Source organism: Mesoplodon densirostris, chromosome 4, assembly GCF_025265405.1.
Source record: "Mesoplodon densirostris isolate mMesDen1 chromosome 4, mMesDen1 primary haplotype, whole genome shotgun sequence".
In the NCBI taxonomy this organism is placed as follows: domain Eukaryota; kingdom Metazoa; phylum Chordata; class Mammalia; order Artiodactyla; family Ziphiidae; genus Mesoplodon; species Mesoplodon densirostris.
Window position 1 is genome coordinate 172,286,071 of NC_082664.1, and position 22,876 is coordinate 172,308,946.

The 22,876-nt window shown below is 39.8% G+C and overlaps 1 protein-coding gene across 1 annotated transcript in view; it reads right to left on the reverse strand.

Annotated features, from left to right (window-relative positions):
* The window catches only part of C4H10orf67 (chromosome 4 C10orf67 homolog), a 97,366-nt gene that overhangs the window by 32,613 nt on the left and 41,877 nt on the right, over positions 1–22,876 (reverse strand). The window contains exons 8-9 of the mRNA XM_060096157.1: positions 13,305–13,364; positions 12,488–12,652 (exon numbers count right to left, since the gene is read on the reverse strand). Of these exons, the coding sequence (XP_059952140.1) occupies positions 12,488–12,652; positions 13,305–13,364 (225 nt within the window). The remainder of the gene's footprint in view (positions 1–12,487; positions 12,653–13,304; positions 13,365–22,876) is intronic.

Sequence of the window (22,876 nt, forward strand, 5' to 3'; positions counted from 1 at the left end):
CCAGACATAGCAACAACCACCAGAAGATGCCATGGGCGTCTGGAGAAACAAGTGGACACGTTTTCGGCTGCCACAAAGCACAGAATGTGGGTTTGAGCCAACTTTACTTATATCTGAAGGGGCAGAGAGAACCCAGCTGACGTTAGCTGCCACGTAACAAAATTTGTAACTAACAGCCATAAAAGTTATAAGTTTTTGAGTGCCTACTATGGGTCAGGCACGTCACACATATTACCATTTACTTCTATACACTAACCTATTGATTTCACCATCCCTGTCACTTTAGATTTTTAGTGATAGAGAATGCACACACATATTTTAAAAATAAACTGCAGATAGTATACGTGAACATAAAACTCTCACTTCCCAGAACCCAAGGGTTTGGTTTTGTTTTAGTTTCTCTCGTCATTATCATTATAAATGAACAGTAGCCTTTATTGTTTGGACTCCCCACAAATAAAGATTAAGAATTCAGAGCATTCAAATTACCTTCCACCTTCTCTCTTCCCTCGCATGCCTGATTTTTTATTTGCAAATGTTTAGCTCTTACTGTGGTTGCCTTCATTATGACGTCAATATATGTAAACTTCTATATGGTGATCTACGAACTCCCTGCTGATAATTCCTGATTAGCCCCTGGCTGATAGGAGAATTTTCAGCACGGACTTAATCCTGAACTTGGACCCTAACCCATTGCTCTTACCTTAGTTCACTAAACTAACTCCTACTCCATCAGTCCCCTCAGTCCTGAGGAGCTTTCTGGTGGTCCTAGAACTACCCAGATTATTGTTCCCTTGGTTGTCTGCACACCTTCCTAGAGAAACCTACCACCTACAACCACCAGCACAGTGACTCAGTCTCCCCAAGGCCCATATGACAGGAAGTTAGCCAAAAACAAAGCCTGAGGCCTAGTAACACCTATTTAACAAAACAGCGGGAATCTTGGTTATCATTAGCCTCCCTTGGCTTCGAATACGTGGGGGTCACCCAAGTCATGGGAGGCATGCACTTTTGGGGCTCCCTCTACCTGTTTGCTCTCAAAGAGCACAATCCGCTTGAACTGCCTCTCTGACCAGGACGTGAGGAGTACACAGTGAATTCACTGCCACTTGGTTAACAGTAGACCAAGGAAATCATGGGAGTAAGAGCCCCAAGCTTTGGAGGGCACTTGCCCATATGTTAATGGGAATAAACTAAACCAAATTTTAAAAACGAATCCACAGGAAGTTAGGAAAACAAACTGGCAAAACAAAATACGTTTCCACTTAGGAAGACATTTATATTTATTTATTTCACTCTATCTGAAGTCATATCAGTAATTTAAAGTTTATTAAAAAAAAAAAAGATTCTGGGACTTCCCTGGTGGCGCAGTGGTTAAGAATCTGCCTGCCAATGCAGGGGACACGGGTTCGATCACTGGTCCGGGAAGATTCTGCATGTCGTGGAGCAACTAAGCCCATGTACCAAAACTACTGAGCCTGTGTTCTAGAGCCTGCGAGCCACAGTTACTGAACCCACGAGCCACAAATATTGAGCCTGCGTGCCACAACTACGGAAGACTAGAGCCCGTGCTCCGCAACAAGAGAAGCCACCACAATGAGAAGCCCACGCATCGCAACGAAGAGTAGCCTCCGCTCGTCACAACTAGAGAAAGCCTGCACACAGCAACGAAGACCCAACGCGGCCAAAAATAATAAATAAATAAAATAAAACTAAAAACTTAAAAAAGAAAAAAAGAGATTCTGTGTTTAAATTTGCATACAGTAAAAATTAGTTCCAATTTTCAAGGCTCCTTTTTCCTGACTCTCATATAATGATCAACTCTGTAATAACTAGAGATAAAACCATGCTAAACCATATCTTCTGTAAAGCAAATAATTATTCAATCTCTCCCAAAGACAATACTCTGACAATGACAAAGATAGCTTCTCTTTTCATTAAAAAAAAAGCACCACATGTAGACTAGAGTGTTTGCTCTCCAGTTTGAGTTGAACTTTCAACTCCCGCTACAGCACGTTATATTCAATCCTGGCTCTGTCCACATTAAACTGTCATTTTGTTTTGCCAGCTGCTGGCGTTCCATTTTCTCTGGAATACATGTGCTGGTCTTTATGTGGCTACTTCATTGACAGGTGCAAACACTGGACTGCTAAACAGTAGATAGAGGTGAAAATGAGTGGTAATAGAAAAGGAGATAACTTCCTAAGTAGGAAAATGTAAATTAAATAATTACAAAGATAATCGAACATTGTGACTAGACATAATTCATTATAAATATTTCTTTTTTTGAATTTGTATATATATTTATAGCTAAAAATCTATAAAATTAAGAAATGTTTTATTTACAATAGAAATTTAAAAATTTTGATCCTTAAATTTATTTCCCAGTTTAAGCACTTAAAACATGTTAAAAAAACACCCAACATTTAATAAATATAATCTAAATTTGGAATCAACAGCCAAGGTTTGTAATAACAGGAGTACAATTATGGTTATTAACTGTCATATGATCCACCAGATTCCTTATCATATCCTCTTTCTCCTTTTCTTGTCAATCAAAGACTCATCACATTCTTTCATTTCTCCCAATTTCCACAAACATCCCTCTTCTGAAACTTGGGCTGATCCTTCTGGGTTTAATGCCTCCTTGAGTCTCTCCTTTAAGCCATCAAATATATTTCTATCAAAACAATGTTTCTAACTCATGAAGAAAGATGATCTTCTGTCCCTAAAATGTCATTAATCTTTTTTTTTTTTTTTTTTTTTTTTTTTCCGATACGCGGGCCTCTCACTGTTGTGGCCTCTCCCATTGCGGGGCACAGGCTCCAGACGCGCAGGCTCAGCGGCCATGGCTCGCGGGCCCAGCTGCTCCGTGGTATGTGGGATCTTCCCTGACCAGGGCACGAACCCGTGTCCCCTGCATCGGCAGGCGGACTCTCAACCACTGTGCCACCAGGGAAGCCCAAATGTCATTAATCTTGACTTCCATATTATCTTTTTTTTTTCTGATTACCTTCTAAGCAAACAACTAATTTTGAATACCAGTAATGTGCCAGCGGGTGGTAGCTGGCATGGTGGTGGGTGGGGAGGGGAGAGTGATGCAACCATAGGAAGAGAGGAGAAGCAGCCTGTGTGCTTACAGTCTGGAAAGAAGAGACTTAAGAATTGAGAACACTGAGGATAGACTAGGAGGTTGTATGCAGTCAGGCACTGATCACTGTGTAAGCCAGAAGGCAAAATAGAACATTTACCTCCATATATCACTGGTGAATTTTCTTCTAACAAAATTATTAGAATTCAATTTCAAAATTCTTTCAAAAATAGACAAGAGGGCTCCCCTGGTGGCACAGTGGTTGAGAGTCCGCCTGCCGATGCAGGGGACACGGGTTGGATCCCTGGTCTGGGAAGATCCCACATGCAGAGCAACTAAGCCCGTGCACCACAGCTACTCAGCCTGCGCTCTAGAGCCCTTGAGCCACAACTACTGAGCTCATGTGCCACAACTACTGAAGCCCATGTGCCTAGAGCCCGTGCTCCACAACGAGAGAAGCCACCACAATGAGAAGCCCGTGCACTGCAATGAAGAGTAGCCCCCGCTTGCCACAACTAGAGAAGCCCATACGCAGCAATGAAGACCCAACACAGCCAAAAATAAATAAAATAAATAAATAAATTATAAAAAAATAAAGTGGCGAAAATGGTAAATATGTATTTGGCTCCCTCACAGGACGCAAATAATGTCACTCCCATACTAACAACAAGACAAATCCAGATACACTACAAAATCACAACTTTTCTTGAACTCATCTGAGAACTGAGGTCACAACCAGGTAACTGAATTCCAAAGAGGAGTGAGCCCCTCCAAGGAGAGAGGAGACACATGCACAGCCTCATCCACAGTAGAAGAAGCACCATGCCAGTTGCAACACAAGCAGGTAAGAAAAATGAGCTAAAATACAAAGTAGTGCAGAGCAAGTATGGGTCAGCAGAGCAGTCTGAAGTAGCTGGGAGCACGTGTTAAAAGGTGAGTTCACACTCACTCACAGCTTTTGTCCCCATCCCCCACAAGATGCTCATGCGAAAAGCTGAGGGCAGAGCAGGGCAGGAGACTCGTGGATTGTGCTGGCTTGAAGAGAAGACTAGCTGCTGCTAAGAGAAAAGCACCTTCTATCCTAAGAAGCAAAAGTCTTAAGCCTCTGAGAGAGGGAAAGCAAACTCTCTGGCCAGTCAGACTCAAAGAAGGTGATCAGTGGAAAAGTGTCAGGCATCAAGCCTCATCCCCTTCTCTTAGGGCTTTGTTTCCTAGGAAGGAAAGCTTTGAACTGCTGGGGAGGGCAGCAAAGCCTCTCGCTCATAGGGCATAGGTGAAGGCATAGTATGGCAAGGGGGCAAATAAAGAAGATTTTTCCTCTTCTGGGTGAGGCGTCAGTAATTGTACTAGGCCTTAGTGGAGGCCTTAGTGTACTAATACCAAGTGGAGGTTTCCTATTGCAGAAGAAACAGGTATCTCCTGCCCAAGGTCAACTTCAGATACAAGGTGGAGGTAGACTGCCACAGGGAGGAGGGGCAGGAATCCTGAGAGAGCCCACCTCTGAGCCACAGGCACACAGCACTTCCCAAAGAGTAAGTTTGCTTTAGAACAACAGAGAACTCTTTCTGCCCTCACCTGTGAAGTACCAAGCAATAGCAGTCTATTACCAAGGAAGGCATAAGAGCATAGAGAGAGACTTACTCAGTGGCACAGGTGGATAGTTCTGCTGAAAGCTAAAGGTGGAGCAACATACAGAGAAAAGCACTCTGTTACCCTCATTCCCATTCTAAGCACACACCCACCGCAAGAATATCAAGGTTGTGGCCCACTAAAAGGAACCATAGCAACAACCAAACTCAATTCAACTTTTGGCTAGATTGGCTCTACCGCTTACAATAACAGTCTGTTACAGGAAGAGGCATGCCATTTCCAGGTGTGGACACTGTTTATTTCAGTCTCTACTATTCTACACACGATGACTGATATTCAATCGAAAATTATGAGACAGGGCTTCCCTGGTGATGCAGCGGTTGAGAGTCCGCCTGCCAATGCAGGGGACATGGGTTCGTGTCCCGGTCCGGGAAGATCCCACATGCCACGGAGTGGCTGGGCCCGTGAGCCATGGCTACTGAGCCTGCGCATCCAGAGCCTGTGCTCCGCAATGGGAGAGACCACAACACTGAGAGGCCCACATACCGCAAAAAAAAAAAAAAAAGAAAGAAAATTATGAGACAGACAAAAAGGAAAAGAACCTATTGTCAGGAGACAAAGCAATCAACAGAATCAGATTCAAAGATAACCCATGGATCATGGAACTATCAGATGAGGACTTTAACTATAATTAAAATGTTAAAGAACCTAGGAGAAAAAGTGAACAATATAGATGGCAAACAATAAATAGATAATTTCAGCAGAGATTTGAAAAATGTAAAAAAAAAGTCAAATGTAAATATTAGAAATTTTTTAAAAAGATGAAGAAATTAACTTCTTTGATTAATCAATACAGCTGAGGAAAACAATTAGTAAATTTGAAGATAGGTCACAAAAATACCCCAAACTGAAACATAAAGAGGAAAAAGTCGTTTAAAATCAATGATCAGAATATCCAAGAATTTGGGGACAATACCAAATGGTCTAACATATGTGTAATCAGAATCTCAGAAGGAGAAGGGAGAGAGAACAGGGCAAGAGACATAATTAAAGATAATGGTAAGGAGTTAATGAAAGACACCAAACCCCAAATTCAAGAAAGTCCATCAGGACAGACAGAAAGAAATAGAGAGGAACAACAAACACTCCAAAACACATTATAGTCTAACTGTTGAAAAGCTAAGAGAAAGAGAAACTTCTAAAGGCATTCCAAAGTAAAAGACACATTATAGACAGAGAAACAAAGTTAAAATATACAGTAGACTTTTTGGCTGAAACTATGCAAGACAAAAGATAAGGGAGTGACATATTCAAAGTATTAAAGAAAAGAAACTGTCAACCCATGCTTCCATACTCAGAAAAAAATCTGTCAAAAATACAGGCAAAATAAAGTTTTTTTCAGACAAGCAAAAGCTGAGAGAATTTGTTGCCAGCAGACTTGCACTATAATCCCTGCAAAAGGAAGTTCTTCAGGAAGAAAGAAGATGATACCGGACAGAAACTTAGATATATAAAAAAAATAAAAGCTCCAAAATGGTATAAATGAAGGTGTCAAATGCAAATCTTGCCGTGGCAAATCATATCCATTTTTGTTACATGAAAATATCTATATTAAATTACAATTTTCTGAAGAATATAACATGTTAGAAACTCCAAAGAACTGTACTTTTGATGGACACATTGGAAAAGATCATCCAAAGGCATTTTGAGCAAGATGAATGGACAAATATGAGTTGCACAGTGACTTTCTGGAGAACTCTTAAACACTATCTTTACTGCTGAAGACTAAGCTATTTGGTGGGAGATTTCCAGGGGTTCCTACAAATTGCAATGACTTCTTACTGATCTCTTATCAACAAGCTGCTTGGGTGCTTCAGTCTGAAATCTTTTTTTTGTTGCTTTCCTAATAGATGTTCTCCTGGCTATTCCAGTGGTTGTATAAGAATCCAAAACTATTGAAACCTTTCTAATTTAAGTATAAAATTTACCTTTAAAATACACTTATGCCTTATTTAATGTAAACCAGACAGAAATGTTATGAATCTTAATCAGAATCCACTTGCATATATTCAACTAGAGAGAAAGACCACCAAAATTACTCTCTAGGACGTTCAGGCTCCTGTCTATCAATTCTGGTGGCATGAAACACAGTATGGGTTCACCATATGCTTTCAGCCATTGGATTAACTGGACTCCATAACACTTCATGGCACTGGTTATAGGTAACTCCTTATTCTATTCTGGATATATATATATATATATATATATATATATATATATATATATATATATATTCATATAGTCAACAGAAGAATGTCTCCCACATAGAAATTAGTGAAGGAGATCCTCAGGATTAAAAAATCCTTCAAGATTTTTTAAAAGCCTAAAAATCAGTATACCTGATTCCCTAATAAGGCTGCATAGGCTAACAAAACATAAGAACTCTTTGGATTTGGCTGGCATAAAATCAATTCAGTGAGCTATCCTTGGTTATCTAAAGTTGATCAGAAATGCAAGTTAGCAGCAACATGTAATAGGTGAATATGGGGAAACAAATAGCTTTCCTTTAATTAGTTTAGTTTTTTGATGAACGAATGGAGACTACAACTGAGGCATTACATGAAGAAAAGTCTAAGTACCGCCCTCCACAAAAATACATTCCTAAAGAAAGGGGAATTGAAATATGTTGTAATTTATATAAACTAATCCCTAGGATTTGAGGAGAAACCTGAAGAGGTCAGGGCTGGAGAAACTGACAAGTTGGAAGAGCTGGACCCGAAGAGGGTGGCTGATAGTCCAATGCCAGCATCCAGTGGGGTGTAGCTACCTCAGGTTGACAGCGGTGAACGTCGGTATTAAAGCTGTTCTATGACAGTGAGTTTGTAATAGAATTCACAGCAGAACTAGTACATGCAATGATGGCAGTTAGGATGGATGGCAGCACGTCAAATGTTCAGGGGGTGAGACCCAAGTCCCGGCAGTGTCAGGACTCTGGCAAATGACCTGGTGTTCAAGACTGGCCCCAATTCCCAGGGAGAACTGGAAAGAAACCCACAGTTGAAACCCAGGTAAATGGAATAAAGCACACCATGCAGTGAGGGGTCAGGTGGCTGCCCTGTGGGCTCCTGAATGACGTTTCCTCTGTCACCACCAAGGTGACATGTGGTCAGGACCTAGCATCTGCCCTATTGCTCAGAGTGTCCAGGGAAGAATAGAAATTGATACTAATCTCTTCTTTTCCTGATTTCCACAACAATCTTAAGCCTTTAAATGAAATTATACTAAATATCGCAAACTCTACAAGTAAAATGGTATTATTCTTCCCCAGCAAAAATAAACAAGAAGACGACAAAGCATAAAACCTTTCAAGTGATTTTTAACAAAAACCATTTTTCATTTGTGGAACAAATGTTGGATATTATTTTCACTAAAATATTTTCAGTCCCAAATATACTGAAAGTACTTATTTATCATCAAACTACTTAGAGAAGAATAATACAGAAAGTCAATGCCACCTTTCAGTTGAATTTTAAATATGGTATTACTCAGATTTTTCAATTTTGGTCTCTGACAGCAGAATCTAAAGATGCATTCACTTTAGCGGCAAATGACAAATTTAATTTTAAAATAAAAAACAAGTAATTGTTGTGTATGATTTCAATTATCTCTACATTTTAAAGTTATTCCTATTCAGGAATTCCCTGGCAGTCCAGTGGTTAGGACTCAGTGCTTTCACCGCTGTGACCCTGGCAAGCCGCACGGCACAGCCAAAAAAAAAAAAAAAAGCTACTCCCATTAGGAAACAAAGATCCAGTACGATAAGGAAGATTCCTCTGTGTCAACATAATCTATCAAAATACAGTAAATATCCTTTGACAGTCCCTGAAGACCATACAACTGTACACGTGTCCGGGACTGTCCTAGCTCTGTATTACTCCACCACCCTGGGCTGCCAGGTCAGCAATGAGCAAAACGCTGGCTTTTTCACACAGCTCTGCAGAACAATGAACTACCTGCTTTATCAAGCCAAGCCCAGGGGAAAAATAGCGAAATAATGAAACAATTAACAGGTTATATGATTTTCTTCTCTGATGGAGTTTATTTTCAACTTCACGGGCAGCTCAGTCAAATAAAAGGGATGTACAGGAGAGGAATGGGAAAGATCTTCCTTTCACCCACCTTGTCTATAATACTCTACACCCATAATAATTCCATATCCCATAGTAATAACAATTTTTTAAAAATTACTAGCTTGGGGCTTCCCTGGTGGCGCAGTGGTTGAGAGTCCGCCTGCCGATGCAGGGGACGCGGGTTCGTGCCCCGGTCTGGGAAGATCCCACGTGCCACGGGGCAGCTGGGCCCATGAGCCATGGCCGCTGAGCCCGTGCGTCCGGAGCCTGTGCTCCGCAACGGGAGAGGCCACAACAGCGAGAGGCCCGAGTATGGCAAAAAAAAAAAAAAAAAAAAAATTACTAGCTTGCAGGGTGACTATGGTCATACTTGGAAAACTATCGCAAAAGTACTTCACCTTGCAATTCTTGAATGTTTAAAGAAAAACGTTCTAGAGGTTTTAATAAGTTTTTTCTGATGTCCAAATTGCTTTGTATTGAATGAACTTTAAGAATGGGAATACGACTGACTTTGTCCCCTGTCCCATTTCCCACACGGAAGGGTCCTGATGCTTTCTGTGGATCTAAGCGCGTACCATATGTTCCGTCAGCGCAGACAGGTGACCCCATGGAAGCTCAGAGGTTTTCCAGGGAAGCATTTACTGGGTGCAGCCTTAATTAACTAATTACCCTGGAGCGGGGGCTGTGGGAGGGAAACCTGGGAATCCAAGTTAACCTTGCTTTGTGAAACCTCAGTATTTGAAATGTTTTACAGCTATCAAAAAATAAACTTTACACAAAAACGCTGTCCAAATACAAATTTCATGTTGTGAAATCTTTCATAAATAGAAATCACACAGCAATGTTCCTATTGTGCTTTTCAGACTGGTTGAACACTCAGTTTATCACTGTGTGCGCCGCTGGGTGAAGCACGTGTGCTGTTCCCACCGAATGACACAGATTTCAAAAAATAAGTATGATTAATTAGATAAGGTAAATGACTGATGTAGAAAGTTCCTGCAGCAAGCTCTCCCTTTGGTCATTTACACGTGGTCAAGATGACAAAACCCTTTAAAGACAATTTTTAAGAAGTCCAACTACCTCAATATAATTAAATATTTAAAGGACAGAAACAGGAAAATGATAACCAGAGTGCATATAGAGAGAGCTAATCTACAATGAAGAATACACCACATGGGGAGGTGATGGAAGGGAGCACTCATTATAATAGGATCATTATTAACAAAAGTGTATATGAGAGTAATAACGGTGAGCTAGAAAAATATATTTCTCTTTAAAATCGAGTCAATTCCTATGAAAATGTAAACTCCAGCTTATGTCATCTCTCCCCTCCCCCAGTCCAATTTTTACTTATTGTTACACATTAACTTCCGAGTATCCCAGCTGACAAAATGTACTCTTAAGCTTCGGAAACATCTAGATAACAGTCATTACGGTCAGAAGGAGAGACTTTGACACTAGGAGAAAACCCTACTGAAATGACACCTTCTCAGAGACGCTGTCTGCCTTTGTCTCCCCTTCACGGTGTCTTTCCTGTAGGGGAGAACAGTGGTATTTCTGCCCCTTGTCGTTGGGACTTTGGAAGTTCAATTTTGATGGGTAAATTCGGGGCTTTGGAGTTTCTAGTCTGCAATTCTAGGATTTAGTTAGGGCCCTGGGTTTGCTGTAGGGAAGGGGTTGCCCTGTCCCCGTCTCCAACCCCACTCTACAATGCCTCAGACCACAGACCCCTGGCACATACCCTGATTTCAAGGCAGCTGACAGAAGTTTATGGAACAGGACACTGCCTCGGCCACAGGCTCCCTAAGTCCCAGGCTTGGACTACAGCCCCTTGCCCAGTAAGGCTGGCCCCCCACCCCCACCCCAGGTCAGCAGGCAGCCCTGCATGCTCAGCCCGGGGGGGTTGCTTTTTGTTTTCTTGCTTTGTTGTGGGCCTCCTCCCCCTGCACCCCCCCCCCCAAATACTTCCCAGATCTGGATTCTAAAAATCTTACTTCTAGAACCCAGTCATTGGTCAGTCATGTACCGCATTCCCCAAATGTCCTTCTCCTCCTCAGGAAATTCTAGTTGTTGATACTTCCTAACTCTCTGCAAAGTGGAAGCGCTCTTAGAGGAGAATGCTTTTTCTCAAGTCCTGGGGTTTGCTTCCAAGTGGAGTGACTGCCACCAGTATTAACACCCCGGCCTCCCTCTACCTGCTGCTCCACTTCCCTCTTTCTCCTCCGAAAGGAGAGAAAGTGGTGGGTTCGAGTGGTGAGCCATCTGCCTGGTGAGTGAGCGAGAGAGGGCTACGCCTTTTCCTGCCCCCGTTTGGAGCAAGGATGACACAGCGAGCATGATTCTGCTCTGTTCTCCTGCCCTGAGTGTTGGAGAGGTAGATTCCGCCCCCTGGGGGAGAAGGAGGAAGAACACGGGGACACATAGAAACAAGACAAAAGAGTCTGGGAAACCAAAAGATGCTAGTGCACAGACTCTTTCCAGGAAGTGCTGTACCTTGGCCTTGTGTCACCCATCAGCCTCTAAGCTTTCTAAACATCAACGTGGAAAAGGAGCTTTGACTGGTTGCACGATTCACAGGGCCCACAAGATAGATCGATTGTTCAGAGAAATGTGACTATTCCCATAACTAAGCTCAGAAGAAAGTTTGCCCCAGGATCATTTTAAATGGAGGTATTGGTTAAAGCAGTGAGCAGTGTCTCTGCACAGTCCACACAATAAGCCAACACTGAGATGAACATCACAGACCTACTTCTTGATGTGCCCTTTAATATAGACCAATGGCACTGCCGTAGGCCCAGTAGAAGCAATTCTGATTACCTGGGGGTAAGGAAATTACTAGCATATAATTCACGGATGTACGTCTCTGATAGCATGAGCTAGTCCATGGTTGATTTAGAACAGTCCATGAGCAGGGCTTCCCTGGTGGTGCAGTGGTTAAGAATCTGCATACCAATGCACGGGACATGGGGTTGATCCCTGGTCCGGGAAGATCCCACATGCCGCGGAGCAACTAAGCCCGTGCGCCACAACTACTGAGCCTGCACTCTAGAGCCCATGTGCTACAACTACTGAAGCCCTTGTGCCACAACTACTGAAGCCCGCACACCACAACTACTGAAGCCCGCGCGCCTAGAGCCCGTGCTCCACAACAAGAGAAGCCACCACAATGAGAAGCCCGCGCACCACAACGAAGAGTAGCCCGTGCTCGTCCCAACTAGAAAAAGTTGGCGTGCAGCAATGAAGACCCAACACGGCCAAAAATAAATAAATAAATAAATTAATTAATTAAAAAAAAAAAAAAGAATAGTCCATGAGCAAATGGACTTTCCAACTGCACATCTTTCAGGGAGTCTCCAGGAAGCCTCTGATAGATACTGAGTAGTCATGAGTTACAGATTACATACCCTAGAAAGCGCTTGGAATGTGGCTTCTCTGTGTTGCTAATTTAATAGAGATCCACGAAGCCATGGTGACTAAGCCAAATAAAACACCACACTCAGGACAAGGGTGGCATCCTCCTGGGTAAGGTAAGGGGCCTGATGAGGACGCATCGGTGAGGGGAAGAGCAGCCAGAGCCCCCTGCCCAGATGCACACAGAGGGAGTGGGGGAATCGGGTGTCTGAGACTGTTTGCAGGTGAAGGTGTCCCGGGGTGTGGTCCTCTGAGTGAGCCTTACCGTAGGCTGCTTTTCCTTTGAAGCCTTCTTTGGACTCTTGACTCTTTTGGCCTTAGAAAGCAATGAAACGGTGGAGGAAGAACGTGGCCTCGGAGCGCCTGCACTCCCGGGCTGTGAGGGCCACGGGGACAAGGTGGTTTCTTTCTCCTTGATGGCTCTGAGGCTCTGGCACAGAAAAAGAGCCAGCTCTGTTATTCTCACTATACATGCTTCCGATTCACCTCCCTCTCTTTTCCTCCCTTGTCCTCCTCTCCTGAGCTAGAATCGCAGTCCCGAAGGGCCTGGATCTACTCTTGCTCCCTGTCCCACCATCCCCGGTCCCCCAGCACCCCCAGCTCCTGCCTGATTTCATTTGCAGGTGAGGCCCGATTTTCCATTCCTCCCACTGATGCTCGTGTGCTAAGAAAAACATACCAAGAGATCAGTGTTTTCTGGAAGCACCTGGAAAGGTGGGGTCTTGGTGGAGTGGGGTGAGGTCGTAGCTTGAGGTGGGTGTCGTATTTGTACAGAGGTGGAGGTAGGCATCGGGGGCCACAGGCAGGAGCGACGGGACAGGAGTCTGAAGGGCCAGGGCATTGAGCCCGGGGGTCGGGATGCCAGTGACACCTTCCACTCACTCCCTCCTCACTGCTCTCACCCACCAGTCCCTCGTCTCCCATGCACACATCTTGCCTCACTTTTAAGTGTTTTCTCCTTCAAACTCGGATGTGGGAAAGTGAAAAGCCTCGGGATGGTGTGTATAGGTTCTTCAACCCAGATGCCCAAATAAGAAATGAACAGAGTAAGAGAAAAAAAAAAATAGAACTTAAATGCAAACCTTGGCGACTATAGTGTCAAACTTTCTTCTCATTTCAAGGTCCTCTTTCTGTTTATTAACCTGTGAAATTAAAGACCCGTGTCATTTGTTATCATTTGCAAAGATTAAGAAAGAGAATTTTTGGTAAACTTCCCTTAAGCAATGAAAGAGTGGCATTTTAAACCATTTCACTGCCCAAACTATTATAGGAATATAAATTATAATACTGAATGTAAATTAGAAGAGAAAATAAATCTGCACCCAGAAAAAAAGTACTTTATAATATAGATTATAGGAAAACATGCAATTGTTTGCTTATGTGTATTTATTTTATTAACATTGTGTACCAGGCACTGCACTAGACTCTTAGAATAAATAATACATAAACCTTGCCATCAAGCATTTAGGTTCTAGCAGAAAATGGGTTTCTAAAATGCTCCAATTAGGGAATTCCCTGGGGGTCTAGTGGTTAGGACTCTGAGCTTCCACTGTGGGGGGCAGGGGGCGGGTTCAATCCCTTGTAGGGGCACTAAGATTCCCACAAGCCATGAGGCTGGGAAAAAAAATTAATTAAATGCTTCAATTAAAAAAATTTTTTAATATATACCAAAAAAGGAAACAGTGCAAATGTTAGTTAGAAATAATAAAAATATGACCATCCGACTTGAGGAAGAGAACAACAGCTACAGTGTTGAATCTCCCTGTGTAATTGTAAGTGTCCCATGACCACCACCCTCCCAACCAGGTAACCACTATTCTGAATTTTGTGCTCGGGATTCCCTTTTATTTTCTTGATAATTTTTTGTCGCTTTTATAGACTTATCTTTTTACCCCATTGGTATCCTTAAACAATATACAAATTTAGTTTTGCTTATTTTTAAACCTTGTTTAAAAATCATAATGTATGTGTTCTTCCTCAACTTGTTTGTTCCATAGTTTCGGAGATTAACCCATGTTGATACTGGAAGCCGTTCATTCATATTGGCTGCTGTATAGTATTCAAGTGTATGAATAGAGCATAATTTATTAATCCATTTGCTGTCAATGAACATTTGGGAAATTCTTTTTTCTTTTATACATAATATGGCTTTGAATATTCCTGTACCTGTTCTCCCAGGCACATGTGCTAGGGATCTTCTGTGTGACGTTATATGCCTAGGAGTGGAACTCTGGGACATATGTTAAGAGAATGATCAGCTTCAGAAGATAACTCAAATTTGTTTTCCAAAGTTTTTGTAACCATATACATAGTCCCCAGCAGTTTATGAGAATTCTCTACTCCACATTCTCACCAACACTTGGTACTGTTATATTATTAATGAAATCAAGCACATTTTCAATCAATGTTCATTGGCCATTGAGTTTCCTCTTTTGTGAAGGGCCTGTTAAAAACTTTTGCCCATTTTTCTATTGGGTGGTTCTTTTCTTATTGATTTGAAGGAGTTATTCACGTATTCCTGAAAACAGCTTTGTGAATACATAAATGGTGCGAGTATCTTTACCAAATCGGTGGCTAGATTTTAAACTTTCTTTGAGGGGGTCTTCTGAAAAGGGACCCTTAATTTTTGTGGGGTTGAAATTTTTAACTTTCCTTTTATGCTTTATTTTGTGTCTTGTTTAGGCAATAATTTCTACTTGGAGCTCATATGATTTGTAAAATTTTAAAAGACTGTTTTCCCTTTATATTTGAATACTTAATCCATATAAAATGGATATGTATCATGTGAGGTAAGGAGCCAGTTTCATTTTATGCAATTGTTGAATCAATTGTCAAGCATCTTTAGTGAAAATTTCACCCTATTTACATTGATCTGTGATACTGATATATACATGAGTATTTATGTACGTCCGGTTCTGCTCCTGGGTTCTCCATTTTCTCCCAATGGTCTACCCCTGGCCCAGTACCATGGTGTCCTAATTACCTTAAATTTATATTAATAGCTTACAGGAGAAATCGCTCCCTACTCCATCATGTCATTATTTCACTGTGTTTCGTAGCTATTCTTGACCCTTGTTCTTCCATATTAATTTTAAAATAAGCTTGTCAGTTCCACGAAAAACCTTGTAGTAATTTTGGTTGGAATTTTATTGAATATAGAGATCAGTTTGGTGAGAACTATTATCTCTAAGATAATCTAGTTTGCCTATGGCGACTAAGTTATAGCTCTCCATTTATTTAGTTTTTGTAATCCCCTTAAGTTTTTTTTAAGTCTTTATTAATCCCAGTCAATAAGTTTTTTAGAAGTCTTTATTGAATTTGTTAATATTGCTTCTGTTTTATGTTTTGGTTTTTTGGCTGCAAGGCATGTGGGATCTTAGGTCCCCAGCCAGGGATCAAACCTGCACCCCTTGCATTGGAAGGCGAAGTCTTAACCACTGGACTGCCAGGGAAGTCCCAAAAGGTTTTATAATTATTTTCCATGGAGATTTTTACAAATTTTTATGAGATTTATTTATGAGCCCTTTATAAACTTTGCTATTTAATTATAAATTTTTATAAATTATAATTTCTCCTAATTTTTGATTGAGAAATCCAATTGATTTTAGAATGTTGATCTTATATCCAGCGATCTTGTTAATTTAAATAATTTGTCTTTAGTGTTTTGGGAGATTGGCTAAGTGGACAACTGCTTCCTCTTTGAATAACAGTCTTGTTGTTTTCCATTCTACTCCTCACACCTCTTGCTGTCTTTTTTCTTATTCTACTACACTGGCCAGAATTTCCAAAATAACTAAAAAAAATGGTATTAGGCAACCTTACCTTGTACTGATTTTAAAGAGAATGCTTCCTGTGTTTCACCAAGAAGTCTGTTTGCTGTAGGTTTTACTCTTTAGCAAGGTAAAGAACTTCCTCCTACTTCTCATGGGACAGCGGTGTGTATGTGCACATCTGTGTGTGCGTAAGATTGGATGTTATTTTTTCTCAAAGAATTTGCATGCATCAACTCAGAATATCATATAATTTTTCTCCTGTAATCTGATTGTGTGGGAAATTACATTAATAGCTTTTGCCCAGTCCTTTTAAAACTTTATGCATTCTTTTGAATTTTGCAGCTTGAGCCTAATATTGTTTATGAGATTCATCCATATTGTTATATGTCACTGTAAGTTATTCCACAACTAATTTAATTTACTCTATTTTAGATGGACATTTGAATTGTTTCCAATTTGGGGCTATTACCAACAATGCTGCCCCGACATTCTTGAAAATGTCTCTCTTTTGTGAGTCATTCTAAGGTATCCTCATCTTAAACATTAGTAGAAAATTTGCCAAACAATTGTCAAAATTAGTTCTACTACCTTTTGAAAGTTATGAAAGTTCCCATTGCTTCACAACTTTGCCAACGCTTAGTACTGTAAGCCTTTTATTTTTGTTTTTAAACAATCAATCTGGTGTGAGCAATACTATTTCTTCATGGGTTTACTCTGTTTCACTTATTGTTAATGAGGTTGGATATATTTTTGTAGGTTCCTCATCTGAATTCCCACTTTTCAACTCTTTGCCTATGTTTCTAGTCGATAGTATGTCTTTTATTAAATTGATTTTAGGGCATATTTATATTCTGGGGGTACTCATACTTTGTCAACTCTATGACTTGTGAAATCATCACTACAGTCAAGATAATGAACATCCCCACCACTCCCAAAAGTTTCCTTATGCCTCTTTGTAAGCCAATTCTGCCTCATCACCAGGCAACCATTGATCTGCTTTCTGTCACTATACATTAGTTTGCATTTACGAGAATTTAAAGTAAGTTGAACCGTACAAAGGTATTCTTTATTTTGCCTGGCTCCTTTCACTCAACATAATATTTCTGAGATTCATCCTTGTTGCTGTGTATAAGAACGATCCATTTCTTTTTATCTCTGAGTAGTATTCCACTGGGTAGATAAGGTACAACTTATTTACCCATTCACCTATTAATAGTCATCAGGGTTATTTCTCCTACGAACATTTACATACATGTCTTTGTGTGAATATACATTTTTACTTATCTCAGATAAATACTTAGGAGTGGAATAGCCAGATCACATGATAAGTATAGATATAAATTTTAAAAAGTATTTTAATTTAAGTATTTTCTAAAGTGGTTGGATATTTTACATTCTCACCAGCAGTAAATGAGAGTTCTAGGTGTTCCTCACTTTTGACAACGCTTGATGTGGTCAGATTTTGACATTTTAGTCATTTTAGTGAGTATAGAGTGAGTGATAATATCTCACTGAGATTTTAATTTGTATTTCCCTAAAGATCAATGATGCTGAGCATCTGTTCACGTCATAGTTCGCCAGCCATACGTCTTCTTTAGTGAAGTGTCTGTTCAGATTGTTTGCCCATTTAAAAAATTGGGCTGTTGACAGTGTTATTGAATTGTAAGACCACTTTATGTATTCTAGATGCAAATCTTTTGTTAGGTATGTTTTGCAAATACTTTTTTTCCAACTCTGTAGCTTGCCTTTTCAGTTTTCTTTTAACATTCTGAAGAGCAAAAGTTTTTAATTTTGATGAAATGCAGTTTACACTATTTAAAGAAATCTCTGCCAAACCTGATGTCACTAAAATCCTTTCTTGTGCCTTATTCTATTAATTTGTGGGTTTAGCTATTACATTTAGATTTATGAGTCATCTCAAGTAAATTTTTATATGAGGTATGAGGCAACAGTTGAGGATCATTTTTTGCCTATAGCTATCCAATTATTCCAGCATCACTTGTTGAAAGGATCATCCTTTCCTGCTTGAACTGCCTTGGCAACTTTGTCAGAAATCAGTTCATCATATATGACCCAAAGGGTCTACTTCTTGGCTTTCTATTCTATTCCATCAATCTATATGTTTATCCATATGCCAATATCACTTTATCTTGACTACTGTGCCTTTAAAGTAAGTGCTGAATTCAGGTTGTGTGAGTGCTTTCTCCAGCTTGCTCTTTTTCAAAATTGTTTTAACTATTCAAGGTCCACGAATTTCCATGTACATTGTAGAGGAGCTTGTTGATTTAAAAAAAAAAAAAGCCTGCTGGGATTTTGATTGGGATTGTGTTGTATCTATAAATCAATTTAGAGATAACTGACAGATTAATAACATGCATCTTCTGAACCACGAACACGATATGTTTCTCCATCCAGTTAAGTCTTCGGTTTCTCTCAGCAGTGTTTTGTATGGTTTTGTACATATTCTGTCAAATTTATCCATAACCATTTCATATTTTTATGTTATCGCAACTGGAGTTTTTTAAAATTTCAATTTTTGGTTGTTCATTGTTAGTACACAGAAATGCATTATTTTGATCTTTGTAACCTTGCTAAATTCACTTATTAATTCTAGTAGTTTTTTTTGTAGATTCCTCAGAATTTCCTATATAAATGATCATGGTTATCTGGGAATAAAAACAGTTCTACTTTTTCCTTTCTAATCTGGATGCCATTTATTTCTTTTTCTTGCATATTATACTGGCTAGGACTTAAAAAGCAATGTCTAGTGGAAGTGATAAGAACAGAGAGTCTTGTCGCATTTTCTCATCTTAGACTTAAAACATTTAGGCTTTCACTACCAAATGTACTAATGGTTATGTTTTGTAGGTGCCCATTACAAGCTTTAGAAAGTTTCCTTCTATTCCCAGTTTCCTGAGAGCTTTTATCATAAATGTTTATTGGACTTTCTCAAGTGTTTTTTCTACATCTATCTGCCCCCTGGCTCCAATGTTTTACATTTTTCCCACATGCAAAATACATTCATCCTCATCCAAGGCCTCAAAAAATCTCATTCTATAACGGCATCTGCTTAAAGTCAGGATCTCGTTACTTAAATCAGGTCTAGGTGCAGTTGAGGCTCCTTGAATAAGTCTATCTTGATTGGAAGACCCAGGAACTAAAGAGACAAATTATCTGACCCCACAGCCAACATACCATGGTGAGACATAGGATAACCACTGAAGACCCTCCCCTTGGGTCATGGATTTATCTATTCCCACTGGAAATGTGTGATGGTTCCTAGGCACAGAAATTCAGACATGTATTTTATTAGAGTAAATGTCTGGGTTACCAAAATATCAGTTTTCTAGCTGAATGGCCAAATGCTGGTATGTTACATATAATAGAACTGGACAGACTTGAAGCATGGCTCAGAGGGAACTCAGGCAACAAGGAAACCAGTAATGGGATCAAAGCCCACTGCAAAGATAACTCAGTGCTGTGCCCTCAGAATAAGAGGCTAGAACAACCTTTGTAACTCCTTTCTATCTCAAGTCTGGATTGTTCCTAGAAATAAGGTGCACTGGGATGAAGTAGATAGAAAATTAGTTAAGGGTAAGAGTTCAATTATGGTAGTTTTCTGATAAGGACCCTCTTTTTTGTTAGCTTCACGATCAATGAAAGTTCAGGTTACAAAATCTACATATAAAAATCAGTAGCATTTCTATACACTAACAATGAATTATCTGTGAGAGTAAAAAGAAAATGATCCCATTTACCGTATCACTAAAAGCAATAAAATATTTAGGGATAACTGTAACCAGGGGGGTGAATAATCTCTACACTGAAAACTACAAGACACTGATGAAAGAAATCAAAGAACATACAAATAAATGGAAAGAAACTTCATGTTCATGGATTGGGAGAATTAATATTGTTAAAATGTCCATACTACTCAAAGCCATCTATAGTGTCAATATAATCCCTATCAAGATTCCAGCGGCACTTTTTACAGAAGTAGAAAAAACAATCCTAAAAATTATATGGAGCCACAAAGTCCCAAAAAACTCAAAGCAATCCTGAGAAAGAAGAATAAGCTGGAGGAATCATACTTCCTGATTTCAAACTATGTTATAAACCTATAGAGTCAAAACAGTATGGTACTAGCATCAAAAACAGAGACATAGACCAATGGAACAGAATCAAGAATATGGTCAACTAATATTTGACATGGCAGCCAAGAATACTCAATGGAGAAAAGATAGTTTCTTCAATAAATGGTGCTGGGAAAATTGAACAGTCACATATAAAAGAATGAAACTAGACCCCTATCTTACACCACTCATAAAATTAACCCAGAATGGATGAGGGACTTAAATGTAAGACAGGAAACCATAAAACTAGATGAAAACATAGGGAAAAAGCTTCTTGACATGGGTCTTGACAATGATTTTTTTTTTGGATATGACACCTAAAGCACAAGTAACAAAATAAAAAATAAACAATTTGGGACTGCATCAAACTAAAAAACTTCTGCACAGCAAAAGAAATAATCAACAAAATGAAAAGGCAACCTACAGAATGGGAGAAAATATATGGAAATCATATATGTGTAAGGGGTTAATATCCAAAATACATAATGATCTCATACAACTCAATAGCAAAAACCCAAATAATCCAATTAAAAAATGGGCAGATGATCTGAGTAGACATTTTTCCAAAGAAGATGTTCAAATGGCCAACAGGTACATGAAAAGGTGCTCAACATCACTAATCCCCGGGAAAATACAAATCAAAACCACAATGAGAGATCACTTCCCACTTGTTAGAATGGGTTGTCACTGAAAAGACAAGAGGTAACAAGTGTTGTCAAGGATGTGGAGAAAAAGGAACCCTTGTGCACTTGTTGGTGGGAATGTAAATTGGTGCAGCCGGTAAGTAAAACAATACACAGGTTTCTCAAAAAATTAAAAATGGAACTACCATATGATTCCACTTTTGAGTATTTATCCAAAGGAATCAAAACACTATCTTGAAAAGATATATGCATCCCATGTTTGTTGAAGCGTTATTTACAATAGCCAAGACATGAAAGCAACCTAAAAGTCCATCAATGGATGAATGGATAAAGAAGATGTGGTATATTTATACAATGGAATATGATCCAGCCATAAAAAAGAAGGCAATCTTGCCATTTGAGACAACATGGATGGACCTGGAGGGCATTATGCTAAGTGAAATAAGTCAGACAGACAAAAACAAATACTGTATGATCTCATATATGTGGAATCTTAAAAAACAACAACAATAACAAGAACAATAACAAAAAACTCATGGATACAGAGAACAGATTGGTGGTTGCCTGAGGCAGGGGGTAGAGGTGGGACCAAAATGGGTGAAGGTGGTCAAAAGGTACAAACTTCCAGTTATAAGATAAGTAAGTCCTGGGGACGTAATGTACAGCACAGTGACAGTAGTTAACAACACTGTATTGTATATTTGAAAGCTGCTAAGCGACTAAATCTTAAAAGTTCCCATGATAGGAAAAAAATTATGACAGGCATTCCCTGGAAGTCCAGTGGTTAGGAATCCACGCTTTCACTGCCGCAAGCTGTGTTGCACAACGAAAAGGAAAAAGAAAAACTGTGTAACTTCACGTGATGATGGGTATTAACTAACTAGACATATTGTGGTGATGATTTTGCAATATATGCATGTATCAAATCAATCATTCTGCTGTATACCTGAAACTAATATGATGTTATATGGCAATTATATCTCAATTTGACCAAAAAACAAAAAAAAAGATAAATGAAAGCCACCAAGCGTAGGAATCACAGAAAGATTCAGAATTATTTCTTATGCCTCTCCTAAAACTACCTAAGGGTACCTCGTTCCATACTTCATTGCTTACCTATACTTACTGATCCTGCCTTTTCACTGCAACCTCTTTGACTTTTTAAACTAGGCTCTTAATAGGCCAGAAAATAAACTGTATTGAAAACAGTAAGAGACAAGCATGGAACAAAAACCCTTCAGGGAGCACGTCTTTTAATTTTTACAAAGTGACTCTGGTCAACCCCACCTTCTTCCACTCCTCCATCTGGCCACAATCACAAATCTCCATTTCTGGAAAAAAGCACTGTAGCAACAAAGAAAGCCCTAATAGCCACAAAGCCAGCCTCCCTTGCAAGTGAATAACAGAATCCCTTGGTGGGGGGAAGGGGGGTGCCAAATAGTGATCTTGTTGGGCCCAAAATTATGCCATGGAAACCCAGTCCTAAGAAGAACCTTAAGTACACTCCCTTCTACTGAAAATATGAGGCTCCAGACCAGCTCTGAACACGCTGAAGGCTCTTGTGCTGTCGTGAGGTTTGCAACGCAAGATCTTGCTGCTTGGCAACAAGCGTGGTGCTCAACTTCTAAACAGCAAAGTAAAACATGATTGGTTCCCCGTGGGCAATATAATAGCACCAGTTAACCGCTTACAGTTCAAATAAAGTGGCAAAGTAATTCACAAACTGTGGAGTCCCTTCCTAGCATAGGCACGAACTCACTGATGGAGTAGTTTAATTTCTTCTCTAATACTGCTAACAAACTGACAGTTTAACATCTGCTTCCCACTCCATAAAAACACTTTGTATTTTAATGACAATGTGCACATTTAGTTGTTTGTTTTCAGAAGCAACTCCTGGACTGGGGGGAATGACAGAAGAGGAAGGGGGTGGGGCAGAAATCGACCACGGATACTCAGTTCATGGAGATGACTTTTATACACCAGGGATTTAAAAGTAAAGAGTTCAAAATAATACATTTGTTAACACATGGTTTCTGTGGATAGCTAACCATAATTTTTTTCCTGGCCTGCATTCCCAAGTTGGTTTCATAGAAGGCTTTATTGT